Genomic DNA, 14,470 nt, shown 5'->3' on the forward strand with positions numbered 1-14,470 from the left:
AATATTCACATTTGTAAAACTTTGCTTTCACTTGTTAGATTTTTTCCACCTTCATGACCCATGTTCCACATCAAATCCAAACAACAATTCCACTCTGACTCATGACCCACTGAGAAAACTTGCATAAACATATTGAACTCATGTTTAATCATCAGTGGGTGTGTATCTCTACTTATTTACCAAACACACTGAGAGATGTTTAGTATACAGACATGCATAGACAAATGCAGGGAAGGCAACAATGAATTGTGGTCTTGTAAATTCATGAACAATTAAAAGAAATGAGCCAACAGTGCATTGGTGACAGGGAAGGTGGGTGAAGAGAGGAGGAGGATAATGGGGGAGGGAGTGGAGGACAGACACTGGCGCCCCGCCAACATTGACGAAAGCTGCTTAGCCCACCCAGTTGCCATGGATACAGTGAGGAGCAGCACTCAGCATGTGTGTGTGTGCCTGTGTCTGTGTGAGAGAGAGAGAGAGAGAGAGAGAGAGAGAGAGAGAGAGACAGAGAGGGAGGGAGGGAGGCAGAGAGAGAAAACCAGCAGGCATCTGTTAGAGCAAGTCAGAGTGGGAGTGAAAGAGCACCAGACAGCAGTGTGGAGAGAAAGGGTGAGTGTATGTGTGGCCAGAGAGAGAGAGGACAGCAAGGCAGCTAGAGAGCAAGGGAGACGATAAAGTGGGAGTGATAGAGCGCTAGATAATGGAGGTGCAGTCGGAGTGTGTGGAGCCTCCTGTGGCACCACAGTGTGACCCCCAGCCCACAGGGAAGATCAACAAAGCTGCCTTCAAACTCTTCGGAAAGCGACGTACTGGCTCTGGAATGGCCAGCTTCTTCTCCTTCAGGAACAAAGGGGCCACAAACAGCAGGAACAACGGAAATTCGGACAATGGGAATTCTTTGAATGGAAATGGCTCAACAGCATCAGTGGAGCTCGTTAGGAGCAAAACGCACGATGGACTAACGAGCTCTAACAACGACACTGATGGACAGAGAGGGGAGGGGCTTGCTAGCCTGGAGGCTGGACCGGTGAGGTCTCTCAGCAAATCACTGAGTTTCTTCTCTCTACTTCGACGGGGGAGTTTCAGGTCGAGTGAGAATGGGGGGACAGGGCTTGTCAGAAGAGGGAGGGGCCTAAAGGGATTTTTTAGCAGCATGCGATGGAGACGTAAGGAAAAAACAAACGAGACAGATGGGGAAGCAGTGGAAGGTAACAAGGAGAAGAATGGGGACAGTACCGACTCTGAAAAGGTAAAGGATATTACTCTCACCCTTGAACCGCCTCCGCATCATCACCAAGAGGATTGTGAGAATGCAGAGGCAGAGCCTAACCTCCAAGCAACAGAGACTCCCATTACTAGTGTTACCATGACACCCCCTCACTGTGTCGCCATGCCAGGGCCATCTGTTGAGCCAGACTCCTCCTTTCCTTACACACCCACTGACTCGCCACTGCGCCCACCCATCCAAAAAGCCAAAGCCTCCATTTCCAGCCTCACGCCCTCGCTTGCAACACCCCCTTTGGATCGTTGCAGCACAGGTGACCCACCCTCAGAACCTTCGGTGGACAGACTCTGCTCTCTCCTCTTCACTGATGTCACATCCCTCAAGAGCTTTGATTCACTGACTGGCTGTGGTGACATTATTGCTGATGCAGACGATGAGGGGCCAGCGGGTAATGGTGGCAGTGGCACCAGCAGCAGCAGCAGTGGGGGAGGAGGGGGGAGTGTGGGAGGAGGTGTTGGGAGAGCTGTTTGTATCACCAGTGCTACATCCCGTCTCTCCCCATCCAAATCCCCCTTACCTTCCCAGCTGACCCAGCCCATGTTCTCTGTTTCCTCCAGCTCAGTGCCTGCTTCCCTCCCAGCCCGGGCTCGGGCACCGCCTCCACCACAACAGCACCCAGCTGGTAGTGGCGTGGTGGCTTACATGGGTGGTGGGGAAGAAATGGCGAGTCCAGAAGGAGTGGACGATGCAGACATGCAAGGGCTCTGGCACATGTTGCCCTCCACAGGGGATAACTCTCCTGCTTTGCCCCGATCACATCAACCTCCCTCAACCAACCCCACTTCAACTTATCCCCCCTGCACCAACCCTTCCAGCAGCCACATTCCCTTAGCCCCCAGGAGTTCAGACCGAAAGGTACCCCAAGTGAAGGCATTGGGGCTCAGTAAGATACCAGTAGTTGGTGGAGCAGGAAATCGGGCAGCTAAACCCCCTCTTCCTCACACACATGGTCGTCATCCTGCATCACCTGGTGAAAAAGAGCCACTCAGTGATGAGGGCTACTGGGACACACCCTCAGCAACACCCACAGCAACACCTGATGAGAGTGGGCTGCAGCGTAACCAGAAGTTGGCTCTATCACGTGACAGTTGCTCTGGAGACCACCTGTATGACCTTTACAACGACCCTGAAGAGGAAGAAGATGATGACGAGCAGGAAGTAGATGAAGATCTAAACAGTACGCCTTCTCCATCTACTGAATACAAACTGAGCCCCACATCCCAAACAAGTCCTCCTTCATCCTCCTCCTCTTCCTCCTTCCGATCAATGAAAGGCAGTGCCAGCCTTCCTCGAGAATCCAAGATCCCAGTAAGCACCAGACAAACCCCACCCTCCCACTCTGTAAGCCAGTCAGCCCTATCATCCGTCCTAGAGGCCGAATCCCCTCCACCAAAGACCCAAGCTCCTCCCCTAGCTCGCACCAGAATCCCTGTATCAAAGGTGCCCGTCCGTCGTTCAGGAAACAAAGCTGGCAACAGAGGAACTGCCCACAAGAAGTAGTTTCTGTCAAATTGGTGGTTCTCTCCCACTAACGTATGGACTTCTTTACAGTACTGTTTATGCAGAGCCAAAAGTTTTCGCAGACTGAAAAAATGTTGAGCTGTGGAGCTAACAGCCTATAAATTCCTCTCAGATGTTAAAAGCACTCATTCCTTAAGTGTTTTGGCTTACAACGAATAGAATAATGGTTTTGTTCACTTCAGAAAGTCACGAGGAGACTCCAAAAAGCTGGGTTAACGCTTCATGACCCTCAGGAACTTTGGAGACCCTTGACAATCCATGGACACGCATCTTTCACGTTCGCCTTGTAAGTTCCTGGAAAAAGTGACCTGCTGAGATTTTGACGGCCACTTTGATGTAGCTCATGACTGCACGCTGCAAGAAAAAGAAAAAAGAAAAGCAGAGCACCTTTTTATCTCTTACATTTTTGTTATGGAATTCCACATAACATAACTCAATTTGCTCATAAGGACCTAATCTAATCAAAGTTTGTTTTTTGTTTTTTCCTGATTCATCTTGTGTAATCTGTAACAAAATTACCTCCTAATCCTCTGATCTTAGAGCCAAAGTAAAAAAAAAAAAAAAAATCATTTCACAGCCTCTAATATTCTGGAACAGACTCAACAACATCCACAGCCTGGGATAACATACTATTTTTTGTTTTTTGTTTTGCTGTTGTATTTTGCTCTTCGAAGATGGTCTTCTTCTAACCACACAGTGATAATTAAACTTTATGTGCATCTATGAAAATGAATGGTAAGACCTGAACTGGTTTTATTACTTACCTACTTCACAGCTACAAATGTGCAGAAGGCCACACGTTATCTTTTTTTTTTTTTTGGTGATGGAGACCTCCACTTTGTCGACTGGTTAATTTTTTATTGTGGAAGTTTGGACTCAGCCTGTTTCATTTGGATCTCACCTATACCCCCCTGCATTACTGGAAGTACATCCATATGTCAATCTCTGGGATTTACAGCCATTGAATTACCAATGGAAACCTGAAAAACTATCGCAATACTCTATCTGGAGGGATCCCTTGCACTGATGCTTCAAAACACACACATCCACATACTCAAACAAAATCGTACATGCACGCACACATTTCGCTCTCTCTCTGCATGCAGTGCCACACATACAGGGCACAAAGGTCAGGAACATCATCTAACACTGAAGCATCTTAGATACACACACTGTTCAACCTTTGGCACTGTCTTTGTAGCTACACTGGAAGACTTTCTTTGCTAAGGAAAAACAACCAATTTTTTCTAGTTAGTATTTTCTTCTTCACTGGATTTCATACTGTTTTATAGGCTCCCTCTTCCTAAGTCATATTGCACGGATCTTAAACTGTGATTGCACCAGCTTCTTAATACTCTGACTTTCTGTTCGTCTAAAAAAAAAAAAAAGTAAAATTTGGGGACAAATGCTGAATCAGTTCAGTTCACCCTTCTTTTCCTGGCTGTTGTACTTTTTGTACAACCTCATTCTAGGAATCGCCATAGCTGTGTGTGAATCTGAATGTAGCTTGACATCATTGTAGGTCGTCCAGCATATACCGTGTGCTGGTCTGTTTCCCTCTTTGTCTCTTTGTTGTAGGGGCAAGACAAATGGTGGAGTGTACGGTCTTCTAAGTCCCCCATGCTCAAAAAAATTGAGACAAATTACTGCCCAGTGTATGCAGCCTTGCAAAGCACCACTTGTATTAAGAATGAGTGGGGTGTATTGCAGTCCTAAAAGGCCTTTGTCAGTGATTCAGTGAGACACAGGGAGCAGAGTGTTCCCTACCCTACTCTTTACTGAAAGAGAGGGGTTTTCATAGGAAAAGACATTCGAGATGATGCAAGTTTTCTCTAATCCTAACCACAAGGGTACCAATAACACTTGAGGGTCATTCTAGTTCATGATAGCTTTCCATTTCATTTAGGATGTGATGATTGATCCATGAAGCTGCTTCAGGTTCAGATATCTTTTCAGCCACCCAATGGTGTAGTGTAGAACAGGCCATGGAGTAACCTGATCCCAGGTCTGCAGGAAGAGCATTTCTCACCACATAAAAAGGGCATGCTAAAGGTCACTTGCAGAGCAGAAAATGATCATGTCCATTCATGTTTTATTTGCCTAAACCGTGCTCTATGATCTTTTGGTTTAGTATGCGATTACTCTCATTGTCCTCTGAGTTGAGGAAGGGATTGTTAAAGGAGAAATGAGAAGGAAGGATGGTGGCATAAGGTAACTTTTTGTGTGATTGAGATGGGCAACAGTCTAAACCTTAAAAGTATTCTTGGTAAAAGTATATTTTCTTCTGGACTGCTAACCACAACAGTTGGCCGAGGAGTACAAAAATAAAACATCTAACTCCATGAATGGGAAACCCCACTTTCAACAATCAAATTATATTAATGCTAAGATTAAGAGAGAGTAGGGAACCATGAAATAATCATTACACCTTATATATTCAACTGGTTTATTGTGTCCTCCTCAGTTGGTGCCAAATGTGTTCCACATACCACAGTGAGTCAGTAGCACATTTTTTCCTCAGTTATTCCAAGTATGACATTGTGAAAATGAAAGTTAAACTTTTGTCATTAGTAGTTGCACTGGCACTACACAGTAATGACATCAACCACTGAGTCAGGCACATTGCCATCTGGTTCATCTTTTTTGTTTTTTTTTTGCTGATAAATACTTCTCTCTTTTCTTTCTGATTACAAATCTGGACCTTCCTGGGATCAGTGCATTGAAAGGCACATCATGTTCTTCTTTTTATTACCATATGTTCACAGTGCAAATCTTTCCCCTTTTCATATTTAATGAATAAAACTGTGTTTGCGCTGATAGATGAGCTCTTGACTCTTTGTGACCACATTTTCACAGCATTACATACATTTTCATGTCAGAGGCTTCGTGTACTTGTATGTTTAGACAAAAACAAGATAGAGCCCATATCTCCTCAACTCCCCTCCACGTCCTGGTGGCTTAAATCCCCAAGGGGTAGGTTGGATGGGAGAGATGGTGAGAAACAGAGATGCTTTTTGTTGATGTGCAGTGTGTGGCATTTTTGTTTTGGTGTCGAACTTGCAAAGAGGTCTGCTTGGCTTATGAGTTATAGGTTATCAATACATTTTATTGATTGCTGAAATGAAAGCCAGATGGATGTGTCATTGTTTGCTGTTTGTCTCTCCTGGGGAAAGACATGTAGCGGTGGGGACAAACAGCCAGCATGATAACAAAGAGAGCCAGCTGAGGCAGAGCTGATTCATGTGAATATGGAGCCTGTGTGTGTGTCTGTGTGTCCAGAATATTGATGAAAGGGAGTGTTCCCATTGTTACGAGGAAGACACATGTTGCTAGAAAAAGATCATATGTTGTTGTGTTGTGGGTGCGCATGCATGTGTAGTGGGAGGAGGATTTGGTGCAGTGCGAATCCCCTTTGTAATGGTGCAGCAACCGCCCCCCCCCCCCCCCCCCCAGCGCCCTCTCTCTCTCTGTTTCTGCACGCTGAGGCCTTATGTAAGACCATAACACTCACTTTTGCCAGCCTACCAGATGAAAGCTAGTGATGCTGACAGTGAGAATGGTGTGTGCTGATGTGCGCATGTGTGTGTGTGTGCTGATCTCATCATTAATCTGCTGCTGCTTCGGTGCTGGATGTAGACACTCATTGTTAGCCATGTTCATCACTGTGTGTGTTTGTTTTGGTGCATAAATCTGGCAAGAGTCCATGACAGGGAGCGTTTAGTTTGCTAGAACAACAGAGTTCTTGTACAAACCACCAAAGACAGAAAGGAAATGAAGACCAAATGCAAAGAAAAAAAACTGAACGAACAACATTCCTTGAGATGTGACTATGGGTTTGTCTGGCTTCAGTTCTCTCAAATGAAGCTTTTGACTAGCTATGCAACTTTTGATGAACAGCAATAATGAGGAAATGGTATGCTAAAACGTAGTGTAATAGAGGCACAAGAAGAGACATTAAGTCAGCACACTGACTTGCTAAGGTCAGTTACAGAGCAATATCTATTTAAAGTTTTATAACATAAACCACCATACACTACAGTTACAGTCCTACACAGCAGTAGGAGGAAAACTCGGGTGCATTGATGTTTTTTTGCCTAAACTTTTAATTTAATGTAATTTAATTTGTTCAAATATTACAAAGCCTGTCTTTAATAGGGTAAAAATGGTATAATGTGTGTGAGTGCTTATATTTACATTAGATAACATTTACATGACCTTTTACTTACATTATTATTATCAGAATTATATACTATTTTGTACATAATCAACTATCAGTGTATTGTAACTAGCTAGTTTCTTTCAGCAGTCTTTATGAAAAGCTAAATCATGATTCTAAGATTGTTTAGTCCATACTCTAAGTTAAATTGGTATCTGCTGCTGTTTAAGTCAGGGAAAATATTGTTGTTTGTTATTTTAACAAAGCTATATTGTGTTACTATTCAACTACAGCTCCTTAAAACTTTGACATTTCATTGACTTAAACTATCATATTAATTTCTTGGTTAAAAAGATGATAAAATTATGAGGTATTTATTGTTTACCATAGGCCTAAAGCACAGTAGTACAGCAGTCAAGTTATCTATTATAGAAGATAATATGGAAATAAACCATAGCAACACACTTTATGTTGAAAAAAGAGAAAGCCCAATTAAATAAACCCTCCAAAGAAGAACCCCTTAAATTACAGATGCTACTGGTGGAAAACTCAGGTCATAATATTTCTAAAAAACAATAATAATCTTAATTGTAGGTAGAGTTTTCTTGCCTTGATAAATGTGCATGTGTGTGTGTATGATGGAGCCTTGAGCACCATTCACAGGCTGTACCCCATATTCTGCATGGCAGCCTCTCTACAGTCGTTCCCATAGTAACTCCACTAGGTCAACCAATGAAAAAAGGGGGCTGGGCAGGAAAGAGGATGGGAGAGTGTTGGGTCTCTATGCTCACAGAGATGTGATTGGAGCTGAACTGGTGCAGTAAAAGATTTATACAAATAAACACACACACACACACACACACACACACACAAACACACACACACACACACACTCGTTATTGATAGTGCAGCTTGCATGCCCAGATTCACTGAGCAAATGCACAATTAATGTATTTTATTAGTCGTTCTGTGATTGGCAATTGTTGGGCCACTGTGGTCATACATTTCAGTACAGTTGTTCAGTGCCTATGCACATTTAAAAAAAAAAATTGTAAAATTCACAAAATATAGACACAATCATCACGTCAGTATGGACTGCACAGAACACACACATATGCCAACAGGTATGCATAATTAACCTTACACAAATACATATATCTGGTCTAGATTAATTAACCAAGACAAAATAGGGTACAACCCACTTTTTGTTTGAATCCTGAGATTGAGACGCAGATGAATCAGTAGTCAACACCAGTTCAGGATCTACAGGCTTCATCCTCATTCATTTTAGTGGAGCTTGAATATCCACAGTGATAAAAGTATACAGTGTATTCTTCACAATCTCCTTAACTGTGTATTTAAGGGTATTAATCCCATCTACATCCATAGTCCACTGGGTTTGGTGCAGTTTGTCAGGATTCACTGGATTAGGTTCATTGTGCAAGTCTCTTTCATGTCTGATCATTCTGTACTTTCCTCTCACCAAGTCCGGCCGAGAAACGGACATTCCACGGTAGGTAATTCGGCTATAGATATCATCGTCCTCACCACCCCAGCCCCAGTAAGTGTTTGGGAAGCCATTAATCTTTAAGAATTTGTCCTTGGACAATGAGGCAACTCCACCAAAGTAGGTATTATAGGGTAACCGGAAGCCAAATTTGTCCATAGCCACAGCCAGGTGTCGGGGATTGTCAAAACATCTATAAAGGTTACGGTCATCCATGGGAACCAGGTCTACATCAGAGAAGACAAAGCACTCATAATCATACTCCTTCAGTGCTTCAGCAAAGCCTACATTTAGCAGTTTAGCCCGGTTGAACACTCCCTCTCCATCCTGGTTGATGACATATACACCGTAGTCCAACTGTTGACGCATCAGTATAGGATGGAGGTAGTACAGCCAGTGCTTTAGGTGCTCATGTCGATTTCGGAATGGGATGATGATTGCCACCTAAACAGATGAAATAAGTATTTCATGTAAGCATCACACATTTCATTATCCATTAAGTCTTTTTCAACTCAAATGTCCTTCTCAGTATGTGTCTTGGTCACAATTGTTTGTAATATATATGTATAGACAAAATCTAAAAAATCCTTATTATACTAGTAATTAGTGTGTTAGCAGTGAATTTTAGATTGTGGCATAAGTTATTTTGCTCAAGACATTAGGGCCAAAATTTAAATTCTTTCTTAAGTGAGTTGACAAAGTACTTGTGAAATTTGAAGAATGTGCGCTCTCTGTTTTCATTTAGACTTTTGATTTGGTTAAGTTGTTGTTGATTTAGTTATCAAAGTTTTTGCACATTAAACAAATGGTAAAATATGAAATATGTTCACCTCAGATTGTTTTTAAAATAGATTCCAAGTATTTAAAAAATCATGGTAAATGATTTCATTGTTATTGTTCATTCACCTACCTTATGTTTGGTGATACATTCTGGTGGCTTGTAGCGTCCTCCCAGCTGAACAAGAGAACTGAGGTCCTGTCTCAACTCCTCCATAGTTCGTTTATAATTAAACTCCACCAAAAGAGGACCCACAAGTTTTGGAGGGTAGTCGGGGCAGAGTTTCAAAGTTTCGTTCTGTGTCTTCTCTTCGCTGGCTTTAGGGGGTTTATCCTTCAATTCCCACAGCTCTTGAACACGTTCTTTTTCCAACTGGGAAAGTACCTCATTTCTACTTTCCTCTTTGTTGAAAATGTAAGTTAAAGTTCTTTTTTTCCTGTACAACAACAGCACAACAGAACATGCTAGACTGAGGAAAGCAAAAAGTACCACTAACTGTAAGAATTTTTTCAGCATTTTTGCTGCCCGTGAAGATGCGTACTGTAAACTCAACAGCTCTGGTGTGGCTCTGCTACCTGCATTTCTCTTTGCAAATCCAAGGTTTCCCAAACACGAGCAACTGGACAGGTTTTTCTTTTCTTTGAGCAGCTTCCTTGATCAGATTGGGACTCGCACCTGTTGTTGACAATTCATGATATTTTTTTGTGTGTTTCCTCTTCCGTTAGCCACTATCTAGTGACTTATATAGTTAAAAGTGTAGTCTTGTGTGTCAATATATGTTGCCAATACTATTAGTTACTATAATTTGTATGTTATCTCTGAGTACTTTTAGAATGATGTTCATTTATATACAAAGACAAACAAAACACAAACAAGTGTTGAAAGGAAAATTACTTAATTATTGGCTGAATGTTCTCAGTAGCATTACAACTATGAATAATAAAGCAATAACAGTACTTCCTTTTATATATGTTGTTATATATGTTGTCAAACTGTGCCCCCCACTGGCATGTGACTGACAGTGCTGAATTTCCTGTAGAGTCCAGTTAAACGTGGCAGAGTGGCAGGTTATTCACAGCCCTTCAGCAAAAAAGAACAGCAGAAGCCATCCAGCAGAAAACCATCCACAGCCACACCCTTAACAGTAAATCCGGGATACATCCTAGGTACTAAAACTTGTCCATACATGCCTCTTGAAAGGTGTAGACATCCCTGTGATTCCGTCTACTGCGTCTGTTCTTATACAGATAGTCTATCCTTGGAGGGCTAACCATTACAATGTTGCAGCACGCAAGACAGGCTTGTTCCTTGTTGAGTTGATCAAATTTGAGGGTATTTCTGCCTGCAGTAAATGTTGTGTCTGGGGTGTCACTGATAAGTATCCTGCACTGCAGTTGACTTCCTATTTCTACAGAATCCGTAAGGGGAGTGCTATCAGAAATGAGGAAACTGTGAATGCAGACATATGGGAGGGGGAAACTGATACCTTTGTGACGGGAGTGCCTTATTTTTTTAAGGCACTCCCCTCACTGATCACACCCAACTTTACTTTGTGCAACACAGGAGCCTGACCATCTGGTCCAGTTTAACAATATATTATATAACAGTGGGTTTATAATATAACAGTGTCCAATATTGTGATTGTGTAGTTCATCAGAACATCACAATGTTGAGCAGAAAAAAAACAGTGGGTGTGCACACAAAAACAAAAACCGCAATGATTGGCCAGTGCAGTAAAAATGTTTTAAGCTTACATGGGTTAATACATGATGTAGTCATTATCCAGAAAAGCATAATATCCTATATCTGTTTTCACATGTAGATTTGGTTTGACACATTCCTGGTGTGGTGTGACAAGGAGAGAGTATTTCAGTGTGAATAATAGGTCCACCTGTCACAGCCTGCGCGGCCTTCACCTCCAGTAATTTTCCATCTGCCCCGCCTCCGTCTCACTCCCACTGGCCGGCCACACTTACCTCATCAGCTCCACCTTCGGTTCCCAGCTGCATCTCATCACTCATTAAGCCAGTATATATGCATCCCTGGTTCTTTCACTCATTGCCAGATTGTTCTGGTGACTTGTGCGGCAATTGGTCCTACCAACACCTGTTACACCATCTTCCCTGCAGACAACTGGGACAAATGAGCTTGCTTTTGCTCACAGTATGAAATGGAAAAATATGATGTTTAGTTATTATATCATATTCATATCATAAAAATGCATTTTTAATCTTGTATATCCTTACTGGCTATAAAACCAAGAAGTTAATATGCCAGTACCAAGATTTTCTCAAATATACTTCAAATTCATCATACTGTAATAAAAAATATTGATAGAAAATACAAATAAATGATACGGAATCATCTCAGTATTAAATACTCAACTGAGCTATATGAAAGATACAGTGTTTTGATTTTATAAAATGAACCTAACATCATCAGTGCACAAAAGTCCCACTTAAAACAAAACAGACAATGTTCAAGTCATGTTACAAAATTAGATGATGTTCATTTCAAGCATAAAAATATCTAATCGTGATAATAAAAAAATAATGATAATCAAACATAATAAATAAATTAAGTGCATTAAATCGCATGAGTGTATTCAATTACAACGTGAAAACAAATTAAGTCAGATAAAACAATACACTCTATATGTTGATGAGTGTATTAATGTATTTGTGTGGCAATAATTTGGCCTAATTCTTCCATCAAAATTCAGAGAGATGTTGAGGACCCCACCTAGATTTTGATTCACAGAGTAAGTTTTTAGAAAAGCATATAAATCATTGTTCAAAGAATTATGCTTTGACATAAAATCAAATGGCATCATTTTGGACCATGTATTTTAAGTATGATAATTATAGTCTAATTAGTGCCTCCGAGGCACTCCTTTACAGCTAGAATAGCTGAGAGGAGTGCCTCGGGGCGGAGCATCTATTAATATTCCTTCGGGCTTATTATTATTCTTCCGCCAAATTTTGGTACGTAACTCGTCCCGCAGCTTTGAGAAAACCCCGGTAATATATACATCAAAACGTGCGTCTTGATCCCGAAAGAGGTGCTATGACTTTTGGTGTTAAAATTCCAATTTTTCCCAAAGTTATTCCCAAAATACTGGGAATAAATAATGCATTGGAATTTTCTTTAGAAACCCACAAAATTTCACCTTTTTTCAACAAAATTTCACCTTTTTTCTACAAAATTTCACCTTTTTTCTGAGTCACCCAGCTCTCTCATACCTGCACGTAGAAATGTGATTCAAACTATAAAACGGAGGAAAACTTCTGCTCTCTCAAAAACACAGGAACTGTTTTTACATAACATGTAAACTTTTCAAACTATGAGCACTCAAAGGAGGAGTGGGAATCACTTTTTCTTCAAAGTTAGAGTGACAGCGTCAACAACCTTTATTTTTATTTTTAACTCGAACTCACGGCCAAACCGTAAAAAGGAGACAAATAATTCTTTCTCAAAATGTAGACATAGCTGTTGGGATTCATAAAATGTAACTTTGACTTTTTTTTTTTCAAAAGAATCTCACTCTGTCTTCGCACTGAGCTTACTCACTCATGTTAAGGATTATCTGAATAAAATAAGAAACTTCTGGCTTCGGTGTCTGTCACGGTCTTTTCGGTTTTTGAAAAGAAGTAACGGTTTTCTCATAATTTGCAGTTCTTTGAAGCCATGTAGAAGCCAAATTCTGGGCAGATTTTCACATTGCCATGGCAACGGCAGCTCCTGACCTGTGTGCGTGCCTAGCAACCAGATAACCAACTCTCCAAGCTCCGCTAGCTTTAGATTAGCCGCATGTTAGGTCTTAAATTACATTTAGTTAGGTCTTAAATATTTAAGTCCATTTACTGCTTCCTTCGTTGCTTTTTTTTTTGTTTTGTTAAAAGAGTGAATGAAGTTGTGACGGTCTCCGCTGAGAAAGAGGAGAGGAGAAGCTACTAGCCCTCTCTCGCTGTCACTTCTAGTCGCGTTGCTCTCCTCCCCAGTAATGTTAAATTTAGCACCGAAAAAAACATAATAGTGGTAATTTAAATAGCCGTTCATGGGATTTATTAACCCTCAGGGGTCCCTCTGTCCTTTTTTGGACATTTTCTTCACTTTTCTTTTTTGATTTGCTGATCAATTTGGCTGTGTTACAGCTGAAGGTATGGATTTCTGCAAGAAAGTGTCTTTTTTGACATATTTTTAAAATCTAATGTCAGTTACTGTTACAGGTCTATTATACACTGGTAACACATTTTTACCTTCTGGGGTTCCTCGCGTCCAAAAAAGGACACACAAAGAAAATGCTATAAAATCATCATATATCAATATTTTTTTCTGCTTTTTTTTTTTACATACTTCTCTTAAACCACTTCAGTTCTGCTCAAACCTACCAAATGTTTATTAGTTTTCAGGATTTTAACCCTTTAAATGCCAGTTTCAAGACATGTTGCCTCTTGTTTCATTAAAAAAAACAACACAGAATATGAGATACTTCCCACATAATACATGATAGAGGGATGTGACATTGTTTTTTATATCAAGACATTTCTCGAAACCAGAATATGATCAGGGTGACTTTTGAACACTGGAAATAAATCATGTACTCATCCCGGCAGTAGCCCCCGTGGCACTCAAAATTTCCCTGGAATTTTCTAGTTTTGCTAATGCTATCTCAATCTTGATAAAGTGTATAAAGAATGAATATATTTTATCAAAGAACAATCAGCAGGACCAGCAGAATGCTAAAAGGCCATTCTTTGATAATGGCATCTAAGGAAAAAGTGTAAATAGGGATCAGAAAAATTCTGGTAACATATTTTTAATGTTTTGCTCCTATGCTTTGAAGTTAAGATTAAGTAAGTACATTTTCAAGCGATCAAAGATGTTTTATACAGCACTGACAATATTTGTTCTCCAAGACATTCTGACTATAGTTGCTATCAACCAGTAACTACTGTAATAACTAAATTAGTCCGAATTGATTTTAAAGTGCTGTTCTGCACTCTGCCACAGTGAGAGTAGGGCAGTAGACAGTACAGTGTGTGCTTTGTTGAAATTGTTAGTCAGGACAAGAGTAAGCTGTTGCTTGAAACTGTCTAATATCCATGCTATTTTCAAAGTGCATTATTGTGTCAAAACAACCGTAGCTTATCTGGATACTACCAGAGGATCCACGCAGGAGCATACAGTACTGTACCCGTGGCCTCATTTCAAAATAAATGT

At 40.9% G+C, this 14,470-nt stretch overlaps 2 protein-coding genes across 2 annotated transcripts; one reads left to right on the forward strand and one right to left on the reverse strand.

Annotated features, from left to right (window-relative positions):
* The first annotated feature begins 544 nt into the window (after positions 1-544).
* Positions 545-5,623, forward strand: amer2 (APC membrane recruitment protein 2). The gene has a single exon (XM_056364541.1). It carries the CDS (start codon positions 701-703, stop codon positions 2,783-2,785), a length of 2,085 nt encoding a protein of 694 aa, XP_056220516.1. The 5' UTR covers positions 545-700; the 3' UTR covers positions 2,786-5,623.
* A 123-nt stretch (positions 5,624-5,746) lies between these two features.
* Positions 5,747-12,996, reverse strand: LOC130161321 (beta-1,4-galactosyltransferase 1-like). The gene is made up of 2 exons (XM_056364542.1): positions 9,380-12,996; positions 5,747-8,913 (listed from the first exon to the last, which is right to left on the reverse strand). The coding sequence occupies exons 1-2, from the start codon at positions 9,761-9,763 to the stop codon at positions 8,245-8,247; spliced, it is 1,053 nt and encodes a 350-aa protein (XP_056220517.1). The 5' UTR covers positions 9,764-12,996; the 3' UTR covers positions 5,747-8,244.
* Between the last annotated feature and the right edge of the window lie 1,474 nt (positions 12,997-14,470).

Source organism: Seriola aureovittata, chromosome 20 (assembly GCF_021018895.1).
Source record: "Seriola aureovittata isolate HTS-2021-v1 ecotype China chromosome 20, ASM2101889v1, whole genome shotgun sequence".
Lineage (NCBI taxonomy): Eukaryota > Metazoa > Chordata > Actinopteri > Carangiformes > Carangidae > Seriola > Seriola aureovittata.